At 36.1% G+C, this 17,923-nt stretch overlaps 1 protein-coding gene across 1 annotated transcript; it reads right to left on the minus strand.

Annotated features, from left to right (window-relative positions):
• Nucleotides 1–1,875: 1,875 nt before the first annotated feature.
• On the minus strand, nt 1,876–3,578 carry LOC104211712 (extensin-3-like). Its single transcript, XM_070172073.1, has 2 exons — nt 2,363–3,578; nt 1,876–2,137 (listed from the first exon to the last, which is right to left on the minus strand). Exon 1 carries the CDS (start codon nt 3,484–3,486, stop codon nt 2,386–2,388), a length of 1,101 nt encoding a protein of 366 aa, XP_070028174.1. The 5' UTR covers nt 3,487–3,578; the 3' UTR covers nt 1,876–2,137; nt 2,363–2,385.
• Nucleotides 3,579–17,923: the final 14,345 nt, after the last annotated feature.

Below are 17,923 nucleotides of genomic sequence, written 5' to 3' on the forward strand. Positions count from 1 at the left end.
CTTGCACATTTGCATGACAGCAATCGCCAACTGTAGTTCATATTTCCCTAAGTATGAATTTCAGAAAATTTTCTCTTCAAAGAAAAACTTGTGTTAGCTAGGTGTGAAAAGTGCATATTCAGGAGTGAAGTACATTAACAATATTTCAAAGAATTGTTGCATATTTCTATTTCTCTTGATTTTAAAATAAAAATTACATAAGAAGAGAAAGAATATCATTCTGAACGAAAGAAATTTTTTAACTGATATGCTTGCTAAAGACATATATAAAGTTCTTCAAGCTTGAAGTAGCTGTGATGACTTTTTTAGGATAGCAGATGTTGTCAATTCATTAATAATAGATATTTCATAAGTTAGTATCTCTAGTAATACATAATCTATCTATATATTATTAAAAGGAGAGAAAAAAAAATCATCTCCTTAAGCTAAATATCAACCTAGAAAAAGCCACTTGGCATAAGTAGTTAATAATTAGTTATCTATATATTATTAAAAGGAAAGGAAAAAGCTCTCTCCTTAAGCCAAATGGTAGCCTAGAAAAAAGCCGCATGGTATAAGTAGTTAATAATTAGTTGTTGGTTATTATTTTTGAATTTAAATATCTATAAATAATAAAATAAAATATCTTATAATAAAAAAATAAAAAATAAAAAATAAAAAAACTGTCCATTCAAATTGGAGAGTAGTTTCAAGTTGGAGTTTTTAAATTATTTTAAAATAAAAAAAAAACTAAAAATTGCCATTTAATAAATAAAAACTCCCAATTTAAAATTTCTTTGTTTTTTTAATAATTTTTGTTCTTTTTTAAAAAATAAAAATTTTATTTATTCAAAAAATATTATTGATAATAATAGAATAAAATAAAAAATAAAAAAATATGTATTTTCTATTATATTATAAAAAGAAAGTAGCATACAAAAATTTAAATAAAGCAATATGACACTAAAAGTTTCTATTAACAATACAACAACACTAAATATTGGATAATATAATAAATAAAAGTACAGAACAAAAAAGTTATTCGATGCCTATATAAGTCTCATTACAAAAAGAAAGTAGTAGACAAAAATATTAAACAAAGTAATATGCTAATAAAAAATTTTATTAATAATGCAATTATATTAAATATTGGATAATATAATAAAAAATACAAAAAAAAAGTTACTCGATGATTATATAAGTCCCTTTAATTTAAGAGAAATTTTATTCATAAAAATTCAGATAATATTATTGACAACAACAGAATAAAATTTAAAATAAAAAAATATTTTAAGATTAATTATATATATATATATATTACAAAAAGAAAGCGAGCAAAAAAAATATTAAACAATATGCTAATAAAAAATTTTGTTAACAATATAAAAATACTAAACATTGGGTAATAGAATAAAGAAAAATATAGAACAAAAAGGTTATTCAATAACTATATAAGTCCCTTTAATTTAATAGCAATTTTATTAGTGGGTATATCACATAGACAAATAAGAAATTTATTAAAGCAATACGATATAATTTGTTCAAACAAGTCCGATCACAATTTAATTTAATTAATATTTTTTAATGTTGACCGAATATCGCGCGGGTGTTAAATTTTAAATAGTTAAATTCACTAACACTTTTGAAGATTTTATGTCCAAATTCATACTGAATACTATTAAGTCATCCATTCTCCGTACACTGCCAGATGAAGCCGAAGGAGTACTTTAATTTGCTAGGTCTGGCGATATGATCAATTTGAAAATATATAGTCATAAAAAAAAAATGTTTCTTCTAATCTTCGTGTTTTACTGGCCCTCTCCTAAAATGGTTTGATATAAAGAAAATTAAATTAAAAAAAGAGAAAACAAAAGGCTAGCTAGAGAGAGGAGAAAATATATAATCATATAACTCACTTTATTCATCTCATAATCTCTGCATTTTGCAAGGAGATCGAAACTGAGCAAAACATACGTACACAAAGACAGAGAAATAAAATATAGGGTACAAACAATATCAATAGCTTAGACAACATGAAGCTACAAAAGAACTTCGCCTCCTGTGGGGCTTATTATTTACTCTTTTTTTTCTTCTTCTTTTCTCATTGCCTCTCGAAATTGGGAAAAGCCTTTTCTTTTAGCTCAACATTATGCTTTTCCTGCATAAGAATATACATTGTGTGCTTAGGTTCTTAGTAATATCAAAAGAAACTGAAAATTCTGAACAGCTAATAACTGATAAATGAAGCTAAGAAAACAAGAAGCAGAGAGCGCAGTTCTTTATATTATATTAATGTTTTGCATGAACACAGTTATATATGCAATTTGCTTTGCATTCTTGACATATCATTTGGAAAATGTCTTAATTAATTTGGCTTAATTACCTTCAACTTCGTGATGTTACTTCTTAGTAGTGGTAGGGAGGAGGAGGAGAAGCGTAAAGATAGAGGTGGTGTGGTGCTGGAGACTTGTAGACTGGAGTTGGTGGTGGAGGTGACTTGTAAACAGGAGTTGGTGGTGGTGGAGACATATAAACTGGTGCAGGATGGTATGGTGTTGGTGAAGGATGGTATGGCTTCACTGGTGGCGGTGGTGACTTGTAAACTGGTGCAGGATGATACGGTGTTGGTGAAGGGTGGTATGGCTTCTTGGGTGGTGGTGGTGACTTGTAAACGGGAGCTGGTGGTGGTGGCGACTTGTAAACTGGTGTGTGTGGAGGGTAGTATGGCTTCTTGGGTGGTGGTGGTGACTTGTAAACTGGAGTTGGTGGTGGTGGTGACTTGTAAACCGGGGTGTGTGGAGGGTAGTATGGCTTCTTGGGTGGTGGTGGCGACTTGTAAACTGGAGTTGGTGGTGGTGGAGACTTATAAACCGGGGTGTGTGGAGGGTAGTATGGCTTCTTGGGTGGTGGTGGCGACTTGTAAACTGGAGTCGGTGGTGGTGGAGATTTGTAAACAGGGGTGTGTGGAGGGTAGTATGGTTTCTTGGGTGGCGGCGGTGACTTGTAAACCGGAGTTGGTGGTGGTGGCGACTTGTAAACTGGAGTGTGTGGAGGATAGTATGGCTTCTTGGGTGGTGGTGGTGACTTGTAAACTGGGGTGTGTGGAGGGTAGTATGGCTTCTTGGGTGGTGGTGGTGACTTGTAAACGGGAGTTGGTGGTGGTGGCGACTTGTAAACCGGGGTGTGTGGAGGATAGTGTGGCTTCTTGGGTGGTGGTGGTGACTTGTAAACTGGAGTTGGTGGTGGTGGAGATTTATAAACGGGTGCAGGATGATATGGTGTTGGTGAAGGGTGGTATGGCTTCTTAGGTGGCGGTGGAGACTTATATACAGGGTGGTGGGGTGGTGATGGATAGACATGCACTGGTGGAGGAGGAGACTTGTAGAGGTATGGTTTCTTAGGTGGTGGTGGAGATGAGTATTGATAATTTGCTGAGCTTTCAGAAGCTAAGCTAAGTGACACTAAAACTACAAAAAGAGTGGCAAATAGAGAAGCCATTTTCCCCATCTTTGAAACAAATGAGAAAAGTTGTTGTCTTCTTAAGCTTCACTACGACCCCTTTATATAGCTTTCATTTAGACAATTACCCTTTTCAAGATTTTCATAAATGAAGGTAAAAGTCTCACTTAAAACCTACCAAAGTAAAGTAAAAAAGCTAGAGTATATATGCATTTTGATTTGGTTTTGTCATGTTGTCGGCTCAAATTGACCTGAGTTGGTACACTTTTTTTGTTCGATAGAGGCTGCAAGCTAAGCAAAGGAATAAACTATTATGGCAGCTATACTATTTCTGATGCAATAATTCAAAGAGAAAAGTCTCCTTTTACTTTCTATCTTTTTAGACAGTACTGGAACTTTGAAAAACAAATGTGGATGCCTCAACTTTGCACGATTTCAGTTACAGAAATCAGAGCAGCTAGCTTTTAACTTAAATTAATGTTCTATTCACATGTATGACTAATTTCAAAAAGAAAAAACTATGAAACTTGACATTTACTACTGAAATCACAAAGAGTGAAATTAATTCACTTGTATGAGAAATTGATAAATCGAGTGAAGTTAATATTCAATCATGATTAGTAGTGTCAATCATTGTGTCGCTCCAAAGTTTTATAACTAAACTATGTAAATGATAACCAATACAGTAAATTAAGTTGAATTCTCCTTGTATGATTAATGCTTCTAGTGAAGAATCGGACATGGATAGGAGGACTCAGTTCAGCTTAGAACAAGTTAAGTTTTTCGATCACGGATAGGTGTACAAGTTAATTCTTGTGTACTTCTGACTATAGTTAACTAACCTTCACATGTGTTCAAGAAGCATGTCAGGATCTTTTAGCCTATAAAAATAGAGAATAGTAGAGAATTAATTAAACACAATACATCATATTAAGAGATATAATTCAAGAACCAATTCATACTTTGATAGTATGCAAAGACCATTGTGCACTTCCAATCAACGTATAAGAATCAATAACTTAACTTAGATCATCAACTTTGGTGTTTTATCGGAGGTTTTGGTTTTATGTTCCCGTCCTTTGTATTATCTATTTCGATATTAACAATAGGGTAAGGGTCCAAATCAAACCTCCCACCCCTCAACTTGGGGAGGAGTGGGGGAGTTTTATGTGTAGCATTTTCAGTAGGTCATTTCCAAAGAGCTTAATCTAGAGAAGACAAGAGAAAAACTGTGCATGTGACCCACTTTTATTACCAACCAAATAGGGCAAAATATTCAACGAGTTTTGTAGCTCAATATTGAAAATATATCTAATTCAATCCAATATTTCTGAAAATGTTAGTTATCATAGTTTATCATCATGGGAACAGACAAGAGGTACAAAAAATCATGTTCCAGCAATGGACTAAAGTTGCAAAAAGGTATCCAAAAGCAAAGGAAAAATGGCACCCAGGAGGATCCAGGCATACAACATGCAATGCTCAAATTGTGCTAAGACCAATATATTTGAGTATCACAATGATAACTTTTTGAAATTATTAGGGAGAGAGAGAAATTAACCTAGGAAATGTTGAGGATATTTTAATATTTATTTACAAAAGGTCAAAAAGAAGGTATTCTCTCCGTCTCAAATTATTTGTCGTGTTTTTCTTTTACATACCCTTAAAAAATATTAATTATGAGGAATTTTGGACTATTTTACTCTTATTTATGTTATAAGATATAATCTCTCTTTATTGAATATTTACTCGATGTGCTATCTCCATATTCAAGAATAATTACCATTAAGGGTAAATGAAAAAAATATAATTAATTTTATCTTAAATTTCCAAAATGAAAATAATTTGAGACAATTTTTTTTAAAAAAATCTCGATAGATAATTTGAGATAGAGGGAGTCCTAAAAACCGTCTGAAAAATGAGAAGATCCATTTGAATGGATGAGTAATTAAAGGAGTGCCTTGAAAAAGAAATATGGAAACTAAACAAATATTGCATTTGTTTATCATTTAATTACTTGTAAAATATATAGTAATTGATGCCTACTGTCGTTGGTATATGAGAAGCTAAGGATCTTAATTTTCAAAAGCGTGTACAAGTTTTTATAGTAATTTGCTGAAGGCAAAAATTAATATAATGGGAATCCTCTCACCTTAACTAATGAACAATAATTTGATAACTTAAGGGTAAAGAGAATTAGCACCAAGAAAATAATCTATTTTTCTTCTCTCCTTTTTTTTTTGGCTTCTTGTTTGGGTCATTAGTATGGGTTGGGGAAACGATCGATGTCTGTTCTTCTGTTTTCTTTCAATTGAATTTGTAAATATGCTAAGCAGTATTGTTTAACCGAAAATTATGTAATTAAGTCAAAGCTTATTTTAAGAAGTACTCGAGCTACTGATAATCAAGAAATTTTATATTTACTCAATGATAAGAAAGAAAATTAGAATATGAGATAGCAGAAATAGCCAATAGTAAGCAAAAGAAAGTAATTGTATTCCAATAATAATCAGAATGTGTCTGTACAAATGATATCTCTTTCCCTTTTATAGGAATCTATAAGTACAACGTCTTTTCCCTTTTATGACCAAATCGTTATGAGCATTAATGATATTAATGAGACGTTATAATTAGTAATCGTAACTGCTCATGAAGATTCTATAACGTTTGAGATCATTCATGCTCATTAATTGATGATTCATGAATCTTTCCTTTTTACTGTCTCGATTCATTACGCTGGTACCTCTTCATATAACCATTTAAACTTGAACGATCATATCTTCTCCTCTCGTGGGTGATTTATTCGTATTTATTATGACTCGTGCCTCTTTTAATGCATCTCTCCAGTTGTCGCTTTCTCAATGATACGCGTGTCTTGTCATATCAGTCACTCATATAAATTCACGTGAAATATTTATTTATACCAATACAAGTATCAAATACACTTTCATAATGTTATTCTTTATTTTCAAAACTATCATCTCTTCTTTCTTTTTTTAAATCAAGTCCACGAAAAAAAATTCAAATCCCAAACATTTTAATAAGGCTCATTTGTGAAATATATTTGACTTGTCAAAAGTGAGACAAGGAATCAATTCAGCAACAGATGAAGCAACATCTGATTACAAGGGGACCGATAAAATACAATATTTAATTTTTGTATACGGTCAAAATCTGGCCTACCCGATTTTACTATTTTATTGAGACAAGGGAGTTGCATCGGGGATAGCCTCGTAATAAATCAGACCTGAGCTCGAAAACGAGGCATCGAGTCTAAAGATCGAGGTATCCGTTGAGAACGAGGCCAACAGCAATCGAGATTAAGTATGACCGACCTCGAGTGAAGTGCAATAACGGAAAGGCGAGATATCCGTAACCGGTTGAAGATCACGGCGGAAATCTCGGAACAGATCAAATCAAGGACAGTTATTTGTACCAACTGTCACACCTCCTTTTTCCGCCCTCGCGGGGGTACAAGAGAGTTTTTTCCAATTAAAGGACAATCGAAACGGGATTTATTTATTTATTTCAGAGTCGCCACTTGGGAGATTTAGGGTGTCCCAAGTCACCAATTTAATCCCGAATCGAGGAAAAGAATGACTCCATATTACAGTCTGCGTACCAGAAATCCGGATAAGGAATTCTGTTAACCCGGGAGAAGGTGTTAGGCATTCCCGAGTTCCGTGGTTCTAGCACGGTCGCTCAACTGTTATATTCGGCTTGATTATCTGATTTTATACAAATATGAACTTATGTGCAAATTTTATCTTTTTACCGCTTTCATAATTGTTATTATTATTTTTACAAGAATGTGAACATCGTTTAAAAACATGTCTTTGGATTGCGTCACATAAAATGCACCCGCGATCCGGAACGTATTTTTATTCAATGTTTTAGGATTTGGATTTGGGTCGCATAAATGCGCACCCATGTTTAAGAATGTATTATTATTAAATCGTGCCTAAAGCGATTAGCATATTATTATTTATGGGTAAGACTGTGGAATTCACTAAACAGTCCATCCCGAATTCTAAATACTCAATTAAATATTTATTGAGGGCCCCGCAATTAGTGCATTTTATTGGGCGAGGCTCATCTCATTTTATTTTTAAAAGGACAGTCCTAAAATGCCTACATTTTTTATTGAAATTTGTCTCTACAAAATAAAGGAGAAATATCTTAATTTATTTACATGTTATTACCTAGTTACATTATACTAGGCATGTTCTCAGTTTGTCAAATTAAAAAAAAACATAGCAATTCTAATTTTAATCCTAGACCATTTATATGCTGAAATTAACCAATATTATTTAACTAAATAAATTTCTACCAACTTCCTACTAGATGGCCTATTCGTTTGATTTTTTATTCAACGGAATTACTACACCATTTATTTATTTTTAGGCAATAGATGTAGATAGTTCATTTGTTAAGCTATCGTCGAATGTTCCACTATATGTATTAAATATCTACATGATTCTGATTTTTTGCAAACTACATAATTTATACATACAAATAAAATTCAGAATATAATTAAATATAATTCAAAATTTCAACTCTTCATTTTTTCGTATTCATGCTTCATATTTCGGATTACAATAACCAGCGTGTCAGTTGTGTACCTGATATTGGAAGCAAAAGAAAATGAAGATGAGAATCAGCAGCAGCAGTAAAATCAGTACAACACAGCAACAATAGCCCAACAACAGTAACAACCCAGTAACAGACCGGTGGAGTAGTAATCCAAAAAAACAAAAGCTTCAGCTTTTATGAAACAACAATCAATTCTGATTTCAAACAACAAAAGAAAGCAGAATATTTTTTTAGTTTTTTTTATTTGAAAGCTTAAATATTTTTCGGAATTTTCTATCTCTTAATGTTCAGCCCTTTTCTCTCTTATTTTCAGATTTGTTTCTCTCTCCCGTTTTTTTCTGTCCCTCTATTTGATTTCAAGACTTCACATATATAACCCATCCCATAAACCTTTTAATTAATTAAAATCAATACTTTTTCTCTACCCAACCCATTATCTTTCCACTCATCCCCATTACATTAAATAAACATATCACACCACCCCATTTCATTTTGTCCCCCATGCTTCATTTAAAATAATGCAAGATTCCCCTTTAAATTAAATCTTGTCCCCCCTTTATATTAAATAATCATATCACAACCCACCCCATTTCATTTTGTCCCCCATGCTTCAAATAAACAATTACAAAATGTACAATTCCTAAACTACCCCTTCTGACCTTACTGAAATTACCAAACTACCCCTGAACGTATTACAAATTTACCAAACTACCCATCAGCTATAACACATCAATTAATCAAACTTAACCAAAATATAGACAATATGATCAATTTCTAACAATGTTCAAACAACAATATGAACACGGATGAACATCATAACAACAATATCACATGAACATGATTTTAACAATATTTCAACAACAAATCACATGAACACAAATTGAACAACCAAGAACAACTAAAATTTGATTGAACAATATTTTTAGCAACAACAAACCTATTTTTCGGATTTAAACAACAACAACAATCAAACAAGTATATTTAGATTCTTAAATTCAATAATATTGAACTTAAAATCAACTCTAACAACATTACAACAAACAATTCTTATATTAAACTTTAAACAAGATTATGAGACCAATTCAAGAAATAATCATAAATGGTAAACAAGAAATCAAACTATACAAAATTCGGATTCAAGATCATCCAAACATGAACATGAATGAATCTATTTTAACACAACAAACATGACGGATTAAACGATTAAATCAATATATTCCTTTAACACAACTAAATTCTTTAAACAAATAACAAGATCGACGAAGAAACAATTATGAACTTAAACTTGAACTTAACAATACTAACAATTTCTAACAATACATAAACACATGAAACAAATTGAAGAAATAGTTAATTAAATTTCAATTTGAATCTAACAAACAACAAACTAACAAATATTCACTTAAACAATAATACAAACATGAAATGAATATGAAAACAACTAATTAAACTTCTATTTTGAAATCTGAAAATTAATTTTAACAAAGCACATGAACATGAACAAACTAGAAAAAATGATTTCAACGATAAACAACGAACAAAACAAGAATTGAATTCTTTAACGATTTTGGATCCGGAAAATATCAAACAAAAATATGGACAAAAATAAAACTCAAAAACAACTAACCGGAGATGAATCAACGACGAACTTTGATTGTAAACAAATCTGTCCGAGAACGAATCTCGCACCAAGATAACTTGACGTCGAAGACGACTACGAACGGACGACCAAAGAAGGTGGTCGTTTGGCATCGTTTAAAACGAACAATGGCAGCCCGCCACAAGCAGAAGGCAGCAGCAGCAACACTGCTGGAGCAGCAACACGAAACAGTAGCAGCAGCAGTGTCGGAGAAGATGCAACGGCAGCCATGGGAGCTCGAGTTCGAGCTCGATGAAGCTCGTCCATGGCTGGACGCGGCGGGCAGCAGTTGTGGTGGTTTGTTTGGACGACACAGCAGCAACATGAAGGATGAAAAACGCAGCAGCAGCAGTGTTGGAGAAGAAGAAAACGCAACAGCAGGAGGAGAAGCAACTACGGGCAACAATGGTGGCGTAGAAGTTGCTCGACGAACTTGAAAAACGCAGCCATGGCAGCGAGGGGATGTCGTGGGGGTGAGAGTGGTTGTGTTGTGTGTGTGTTGACGTGAGGGGGGCAGGGGTGTGAGGGGGGAAGGTCTGCCATGGGAGGAGCTTGGGGAAGCTTGAGGAAGAAGAAGAAGATAGGAGGGGGCGGATGGATTTCTTAGGGTTTTCTTCTTCTTCTTTTCTTTTTGGTTTTGTTTTTGTTTTGTGTTTTGAAAAATGAAGAAGGGTGTTGGGTATTTGGGTTAATGGACAGGGGCGACCCAATTCGAAATGGACTGGGTCGTAGGGAAGATTGGGCCATTTTTTGGGCCTATGGCTTGAAATCGAAGAAGAGGCCCAATTCCGACTTTCTTTATATTTTCGCTCTCTTTTCTTCTTTTATTTCTCTAAAACTAAATTATAAAAATACTTAAACTATTATTAAGAACTAAATTAAGTTATAAAAGCGCAAATTAACTCCAAATAACAATTAACGCACAATTAAGTAATAATTAAGCATAAAATTGTATATTTGGACATTAAATGCTAAAAATGCAAACGATGCCTATTTTTGTAATTTTTAATTTTTGTAAAACAAATTTAATTACTAACAATTGTAGAATTAAATCCTACATGCAAAATGCGACATATTTTTGTATTTTTTATTAATTTAGCAAATAAACACGCACAGACAAATACAAATAATTATTCAAAATATCACAAAATATCACAAAATTGCACACCAAAGAAAAATCATTTTATTTTTGAATTTTTTGGGAGTAATTCTCATATAGGGCAAAAATCACGTGCTTACAGCTGCCCCTCTTTGCCCGAAGACACGAAGGGTTTTCGTGCAAAGATAAAGCGAGCGATTTTTGCCCATCCGAGTACTCCGTGTGAAGCATTTTTTGAAAAAGATTTGACCGAACCTTTGCTTCAAAGGTTTCCTACATATCCTGGGCTAAACAGGAATCAGGTCAATGTAGTTCGGGAAATTTTGGTAGCTGGGACTACCGTGGGACTGCATTGTTACTGTTGTTGCATGCTATTACCACTGCTTACCGATCTCCTTGTTACACCATGCTTAAAAGAAAACAAGAAGCTAGGCTAGAGTACAATTTGTTTTTGTTGCCTTGCTTCCTTGTCTGCTTGCATTTCTTCCGGTGTTTTTCTTCTTTTGACACATGTACTTGAGTTTGTACTGTGACCTCTTGTTGCAACCTTCTATTTCCCAGTGTCGGGGAATTTTATTGTCTCCTGCTGGGGATTCCTGTTGTAACCCTCTGTTTTATTGTCCTCTGACTTGATCTTGAAATGTATGCCTCTTGTTCTAGGGGCGGGCTCCCAACTTCAACACTTGAAATTAAAGACTGAATGTATGCCTTTGTTATCTGGGCGGGCTCCCAACTTCAATGCTTGAAATGTAAAGACTGAAATGTATACCTCTGTTATCTGGGCGGGCTCCCAATTTCAACACTTGAAAATTAAAGACTGAAATGTATGCCTTTGTTATCTGGGCGGGCTCCCAACTTCAATGCTTGAAATGTAAAGACTGAATGTATGCCTCTGTTATCTGGGCGGGCTCCCAACATCAACAACAACTTTTAAAAATAAGCGTCATTCCTTTCTTCAGGCGGGCTCCTGACTTCAAATACACAACTTTTAAAATAAACGCCTTTCCTCTCTTCAGGCGGGCTCCTGACTTCAACAACTTTGAAAATAAATCGTCATTCCTCTCTTCAGGCAGGCTCCTGACTTCAACCAATACATCGCCATTCCTTTCTTTAGGTTGGCAATATTTCAACAACTTTTAAAAACGCCTTTCCTCTCTTCAGGCGGGCTCCTGACTTCAAATACACAACTTTTAAAATAAACGCCTTTCCTCTCTTCAGGCGGGCTCCTGACTTCAACAACAACTTTGAAAATAAATCGCCATTCCTCTCTTCAGGCGGGCTCCTGACTTCAAACAATACATCGCCATTCCTTTCTTTCAGGCGGGCTCCTGACTTCAACAACAACTTTGAAAATAAATCGCCATTCCTCTCTTCAGGCGGGCTCCTGACTTCAACCAATACATCGCCATTCCTTTCTTTAGGTTGGCAAGATTTCAACAACTTTTAAAAACGCCTTTCCTCTCTTCAGGCGGGCTCCTAACTTCAAATACACAACTTTTAAAATAAACGCCTTTCCTCTCTTCAGACGTCAAAGTAAACTTAGGAGGAAATGCATCTCATATGGGTAAAACTAAACTTAGGAGGAAATGCCTATCCTATGAGTCAAAGTAAACTTAGGAGGAAATGTGTCTCCTATGGGTAAAACTAAACTTAGGAGGAAATGCCTCTCCCATGGGTAAAAACTAAACTTAGGAGGAAATGCCTCTCTTATGGGTGAAACTAAACTTAGCAGGAAATGCATCTCCTATGGGTGAAACTAAACTTAGAAGGAAATGCCTCTCCTATGGGTAAAAACTAAACTTAGGAGGAAATGCATCTCCTATGGGTAAAAACAAACTTAGGAGGAAATATTTCTCCTATGGGTGAAACTAAACTTAGGAGGAAATGCATCTCCTATGGGTGAAACTAAACTTAGGAGGAAATGTCTCTCCTATGGGTAAAAACTAAACTTAGGAGGAAATGCATCTCCTATGGGTAAAAACAAACTTATGAGGAAATATTTCTCCTATGGGTGAAACTAAACTTAGGAGGAAATGCCTCTCCTATGGGTGAAACTAAACTTAGGAGGAAATGCCTCTCCTATGGGTGAAACTAAACTTAGGAGGAAATGCCTCTCCTATGGGTGAAACTAAACTTAGGAGGAAATGCCTCTCCTATGGGTAAAACTATACTTAGGAGGAAATGTGTCTCTTATTAATGAAATCTTCACTTAGGAAGTGCGTCTCCTATGGGTGAACCATTTCCTTCTTCCTGAATTATTTACTTACTTGTGTTGTCTTCTTTCGAAACTGCTGGGGATTATTTTGATGGGGATGACTTTTCCTTTTCTTCCTTACCCACTCTGGGTTGCCCGAAACTCTGTTGAGGATGCTTCTACATCTCGATGATCCACTGGGGATAACACTGCTGTGGATAACTCAGCTGAGTAAATATGTTATCTTACTCTTTCCAAAATTACTTCCTTTTGAGTAGGATGTTTCATTCCTCTGCAAACTACTTCCCTTTTTTTTTGAAATGAAAAGACTGAATGTATTCCTCTGTTATATGGGCGGGCTCCCAATTTCAACCAACAAATCACCATTCTGTTCTTCAGGGGGCTCCTGACTTCAACCAATAATGTCAAAAATAAAACGCCATTCTGTTTTTCACGGGGGGCTCCTGATTACTTAAAATTTGAATTGTATTCCCTTATTCTCCAGGTGGGCTCCTGATTGTTGATACTTCCATTGTATTCCCTTATTCTCCAGGTGGGCTCCTGATTGCTGATACTTCAACTGCTCTTCCTTGTTCTCCAGGTGGACGCCTGATTGCTAATACTCCAACTGCTCTTCCTTGTTTTCCAGGTGGATGCCTGATTGCTGGGGATAATACTACTGGGGAAGTCTCCTTTCTTCCCCTCCTTCAAATTCAATTTTTTTTCTTTTTTTTCTTTTTTTTTCAACACTGCTGGGGATAAAAGTGTTATCTTCTCGGGATAACGTTGTTGAGGATAACGCTGCTGGGGAATTTTATCCCTTCAAGTCGATGATTCATTCTTCTGGAAGCTGCTCGGGATGATAATGGCTTTTTGCTTTTCTGAGCACAAGTGTCATCCCTTTATTCTGTCTGCTGGGGAATACTTCCTCCATTTAAACTTATTATGTTGGGGCAACACTGGTTCAAACACCACTTCCCTTGAGACTGGTGCTATCTTTATTCTTCCTCGAATGGGTACCTGACTTCCAGAAAATTTTCCAAATGAAAGGAAAATTTTCTGCCCCAGTTTGACAGTCTCCCTTATGGCATGCATTTCTGTTCATCAATGCCATTTCCTTTACCTGTTTCAAATCAAACAAAATTTGTTAGTTTAAAACGTGGTGGTTGGTTGTGATACTCCTACTGGGATGGCTTTTCCTTTTCTCCTTCCTTGCTCTGCGCTCCACAACTTGTTGGGGATGATATTATTTGCTGGGGATAATCCCTTTCTGCTGGGGATATCCCTCTTCTTTTGTGGCATAGCTCGGAAACTGGCATTTCCCCGACCTTTTAGTCTAGTATGAATTTCCCCAAATCATGCTCACTGCTCTCCTTGCTTTGTTCAACGGGCCTTGGCCTTGAGGTTTATAACCTTTGATTTCGGCAAGGGTATCCCTCTTGACACTTGTCAATCCTTTTGTCAATTCCCTTTTGCTGGGGATATCTTTTTTTGACACTGGCCTCGCGTTTGTTCCTCGCTGACTATACCACTTGGATGTACTAGTCAGATCTTATCTTGCATAATTGGAAAGCTGATGGCATATTTTGAAGTCAATTCACACTTGTTTTGACCAGACAGACTCTATTGGGGAGTTTTTCTATGAAAGGAAAAGATGAAAAGGAACAGAATAAAGACAAAGGAAAAGGATGACTCTTTAACAAAAGAAACTATAAATAAAAACCTATCAAACGCAGACACCGACTCTAATGGTCATGACATGCACATGTGGCCTATCCTCTGCCATCAATCATCTTTCAAGACCTTCAATTGGCAATTCCCCATCTGATTCTTAATCTTATTCGACTTGTAGTGCCCGAAGGGTTTTCACTATCAAGTCTCTCTCATTTTGGTTTTTCTCTCAGCTTTCATCGCCTTATGGTGTCCGTGAAGATTTTCACCGATAAGACTCTCTCATTTGTATCACTTTCCAGTTGGGGATTTGGAGTGTTGCCGGTATGACTCTCTCTGTTGGAGATTAGAGTCCTTTCTGCTGTGGAATAGAATGTTATGTTCGCCGGTAAGACTCTCATTTGTCTGACTTGGCATCTTTTGCAGACTGGTCAGAAGGTCTTTCTTTGGACCGTAATGTGGGTTTTTGGACAGGCTAGAAAGGAAGGGTATTAAAGGCTAAAAAACAAATCAAATTTGGGGTTCAAAATTACAACCTTCGAAATCATATTTGTTTACAACAAACGCAACCCTTGACCCAGTTTCTTGCTTGGGGATTATTTACTTATTTTTTATTATTTTTATTACACTATGCACACTATGACCATTGTGGCCATTAAGCACCCTATGACCGAGTCGTGAAGCGCCTACGTATCCTCTTTGAGGAATCAGGTCAAACGTAGTTCCCAATTCCTCTTTTTTCATTTGACTTTCTTTTTCTTTTTTTTTGTTATCATTTTTCTTTTCTTTTTCGTTTTGTTGTTTTCTTTTCTTCTTTTTTTTTCTTTCTTTTTTTTCTTCATGTTTTCATGCCATGCTCGCGTTTTCTAGTCGTTTTTTTTACTGATTCCGAACGAGGGGTATGAAAGAAAAATAAGTAAGGCTCAAAAGGGGTAACGAAGGATAAAGTGTTTAGGTAGCAGAACAAAATGCCTTCGTCATTCCAGTCTTCAAAACATGCCAAATGCAAACAACACAACAAACAATAGATTTATAGTCTCTTCCGACGGTGCTGGGCTTGACAATTATGTTAAACATTTGCTTTTCCCTTTGTTATTTCTAAAACATCGTTGGGCGACACTCTCATTATCATGAATGACCCTCACGCCAATTTGGAGAATCTTGATTTTAACGGTTTTCTTTGTGTTTAACTTGCCCCAATTCCACATGACTCGGGCTTCAAATAATCCCAAACCGTTCTTATTTCCTTTAAATGGTCTGATCGCCTTTCCAGGGTTTTACGATTAACTTTTAAGGTTAGGCCCAAACTGTGTGCGCATGTCATGTCACTAGAATCGGCACTGAACAAAAATGATAAAAGGACCAAACAAAGAGATGACTGGAAATAAAGAAAGACCGGATTTTGTATTAGACTACCGGTGAAATGGTTTAAATAACAAAACAAACAAAACAATCCAGAACAAAATCCTAAAACAAACTGGACAAGACAATATCCGACTTATAACCCTAATAATCCGAACAACATAAATGTCAACAAAATAAGCCACCACAAGCTTCTCTCTTGTTAACCAAGGAACAGAGCGTCCTTCCACTTTATCAAGACTGGCATCTTAGCCACTGAGCTTTGCATCGATACTGCCAAGACCATTACCAGCTTCAATATCATCAACATCCGTTGGCAAGTTCTCGAGGGGGCTCGAGTGCACCATGTCACTGTTATTAATCACAACCCGCCCTTCTTGGATCATTTTCTCTACTTCCCTTCTCCAACTATGACAACTCTCAATGTTGTGCCCTATGACATTGGAGTGGTAGGCGCATCGCGCTGCCGGATCAAAGCTCCTTGCAAGTGGATTTGGAGTACATGCGGGGAGTGGCTCAATAGAGCCAGCATGCTTTAGCCTTTCAAACAGACTTGCATAAGATACTCCGATAGGGGTGAGAGCCTTTCCTCGTTTCAGCAACCTTTCGTTCCTAAATGCTTGATTGGGCCGGAAACCTGATCTTGTGAGGGTGGATAGGCCTTCTGTGGAGCTGGGTATTTGGAAAGTGAAGCCCGTCTTTGGGAATCTCGTGGAGAGAAGTAGCATTGGGGAAGGGAGTAGCGTGGACGAGTGATGGAGCTACTCGGGTAGCTAGGAAAGCTGTCATAAGTGGGCTGGGATGGAGAGTATGGGGGATGGGTAATGCCAGAGTTTGAAAAGCTTGGCGGTGGTGGGGGTGGTGCTTTCCCAGTTATCCATGCCTGATACATGTCTGCCACATGTTGTCTCAGCATTTTCACTTCTTCTACCAACCCGTTGTTCTGTTCGACCAATTGTTGTCGGTCATCAGTACCGACCCACCCTGTTCTGAGGTTCTGTGTCATTTGCTTTGCAGGGAGGAGTTACCACAACCAACCACTTTTCTATATATGAACACAGCAAAGGGAAGCCATCACGTTAGTGTCAGGGCATTTGACAGATAATCATATATTAGAGATGCAATGCACCTAAGCAGTTAAACCGTTCTATCAGAGATGCGATGCACTTGCGCTTTCCTTTATTTTTCTTTCTTCCTTTTTTTTCTTTTTCAGTGGTGGTCGAATCTTATGGAGATTGCCTACGTATCATGACCCCGCATGAATCAGACCTTGCGTAGTTCGGACCAATAAAGATAAACAATACTCAACATTTTTTTTTTAATTTTCATATTAAAACAAACTGGGTTTCAAAGGTTTAAAGATGACCTACAAACTTGAAAATCAAACAACCCGCATATTCTAATCAAAAGATTTACAAACTCAAAAACAAACGGCCAGCTTCCTTTCCCCGTTTATCAAATGCAACCAAATGACTATTTTTGCAAATGTGGCCCCTTCAAATTCTCACATGAATTTTGAGGCTGGGGAGGATTATTTTATGACACTTCACCAACTTGTCCATTCTTTTACGAAAATAACCTTTCGACAACTGAAAGATACTCTAAGGCAATTTCGGCAAGAACGGTTTAAGACGCGGCCGAAGCTGGCTCGGCTTATTATGACAAAATTCAAATGGTATTCACCTGACCGCCGACTCTTTGTTTTTTTCTCTTTTAAAATTATAATAAAAACCTGGTGTTGCAAACACGGCCCTTCAGCGCCTCGGGGACGAAGATTTATAGGGCTGTGTGGGTCAACTAGACCAAAAATCCTAAACATGACCCAAAAGTGGCTGTTTATGCAAAGTCAGCCTTCCGGCGTTCCTTTCGGGAACATTCGGCTATTTATGACATAACAACATCACCTGACTTATTTATGACTCTTTTT

This window comes from Nicotiana sylvestris, chromosome 4, assembly GCF_000393655.2.
Source record: "Nicotiana sylvestris chromosome 4, ASM39365v2, whole genome shotgun sequence".
Taxonomy (NCBI): domain Eukaryota; kingdom Viridiplantae; phylum Streptophyta; class Magnoliopsida; order Solanales; family Solanaceae; genus Nicotiana; species Nicotiana sylvestris.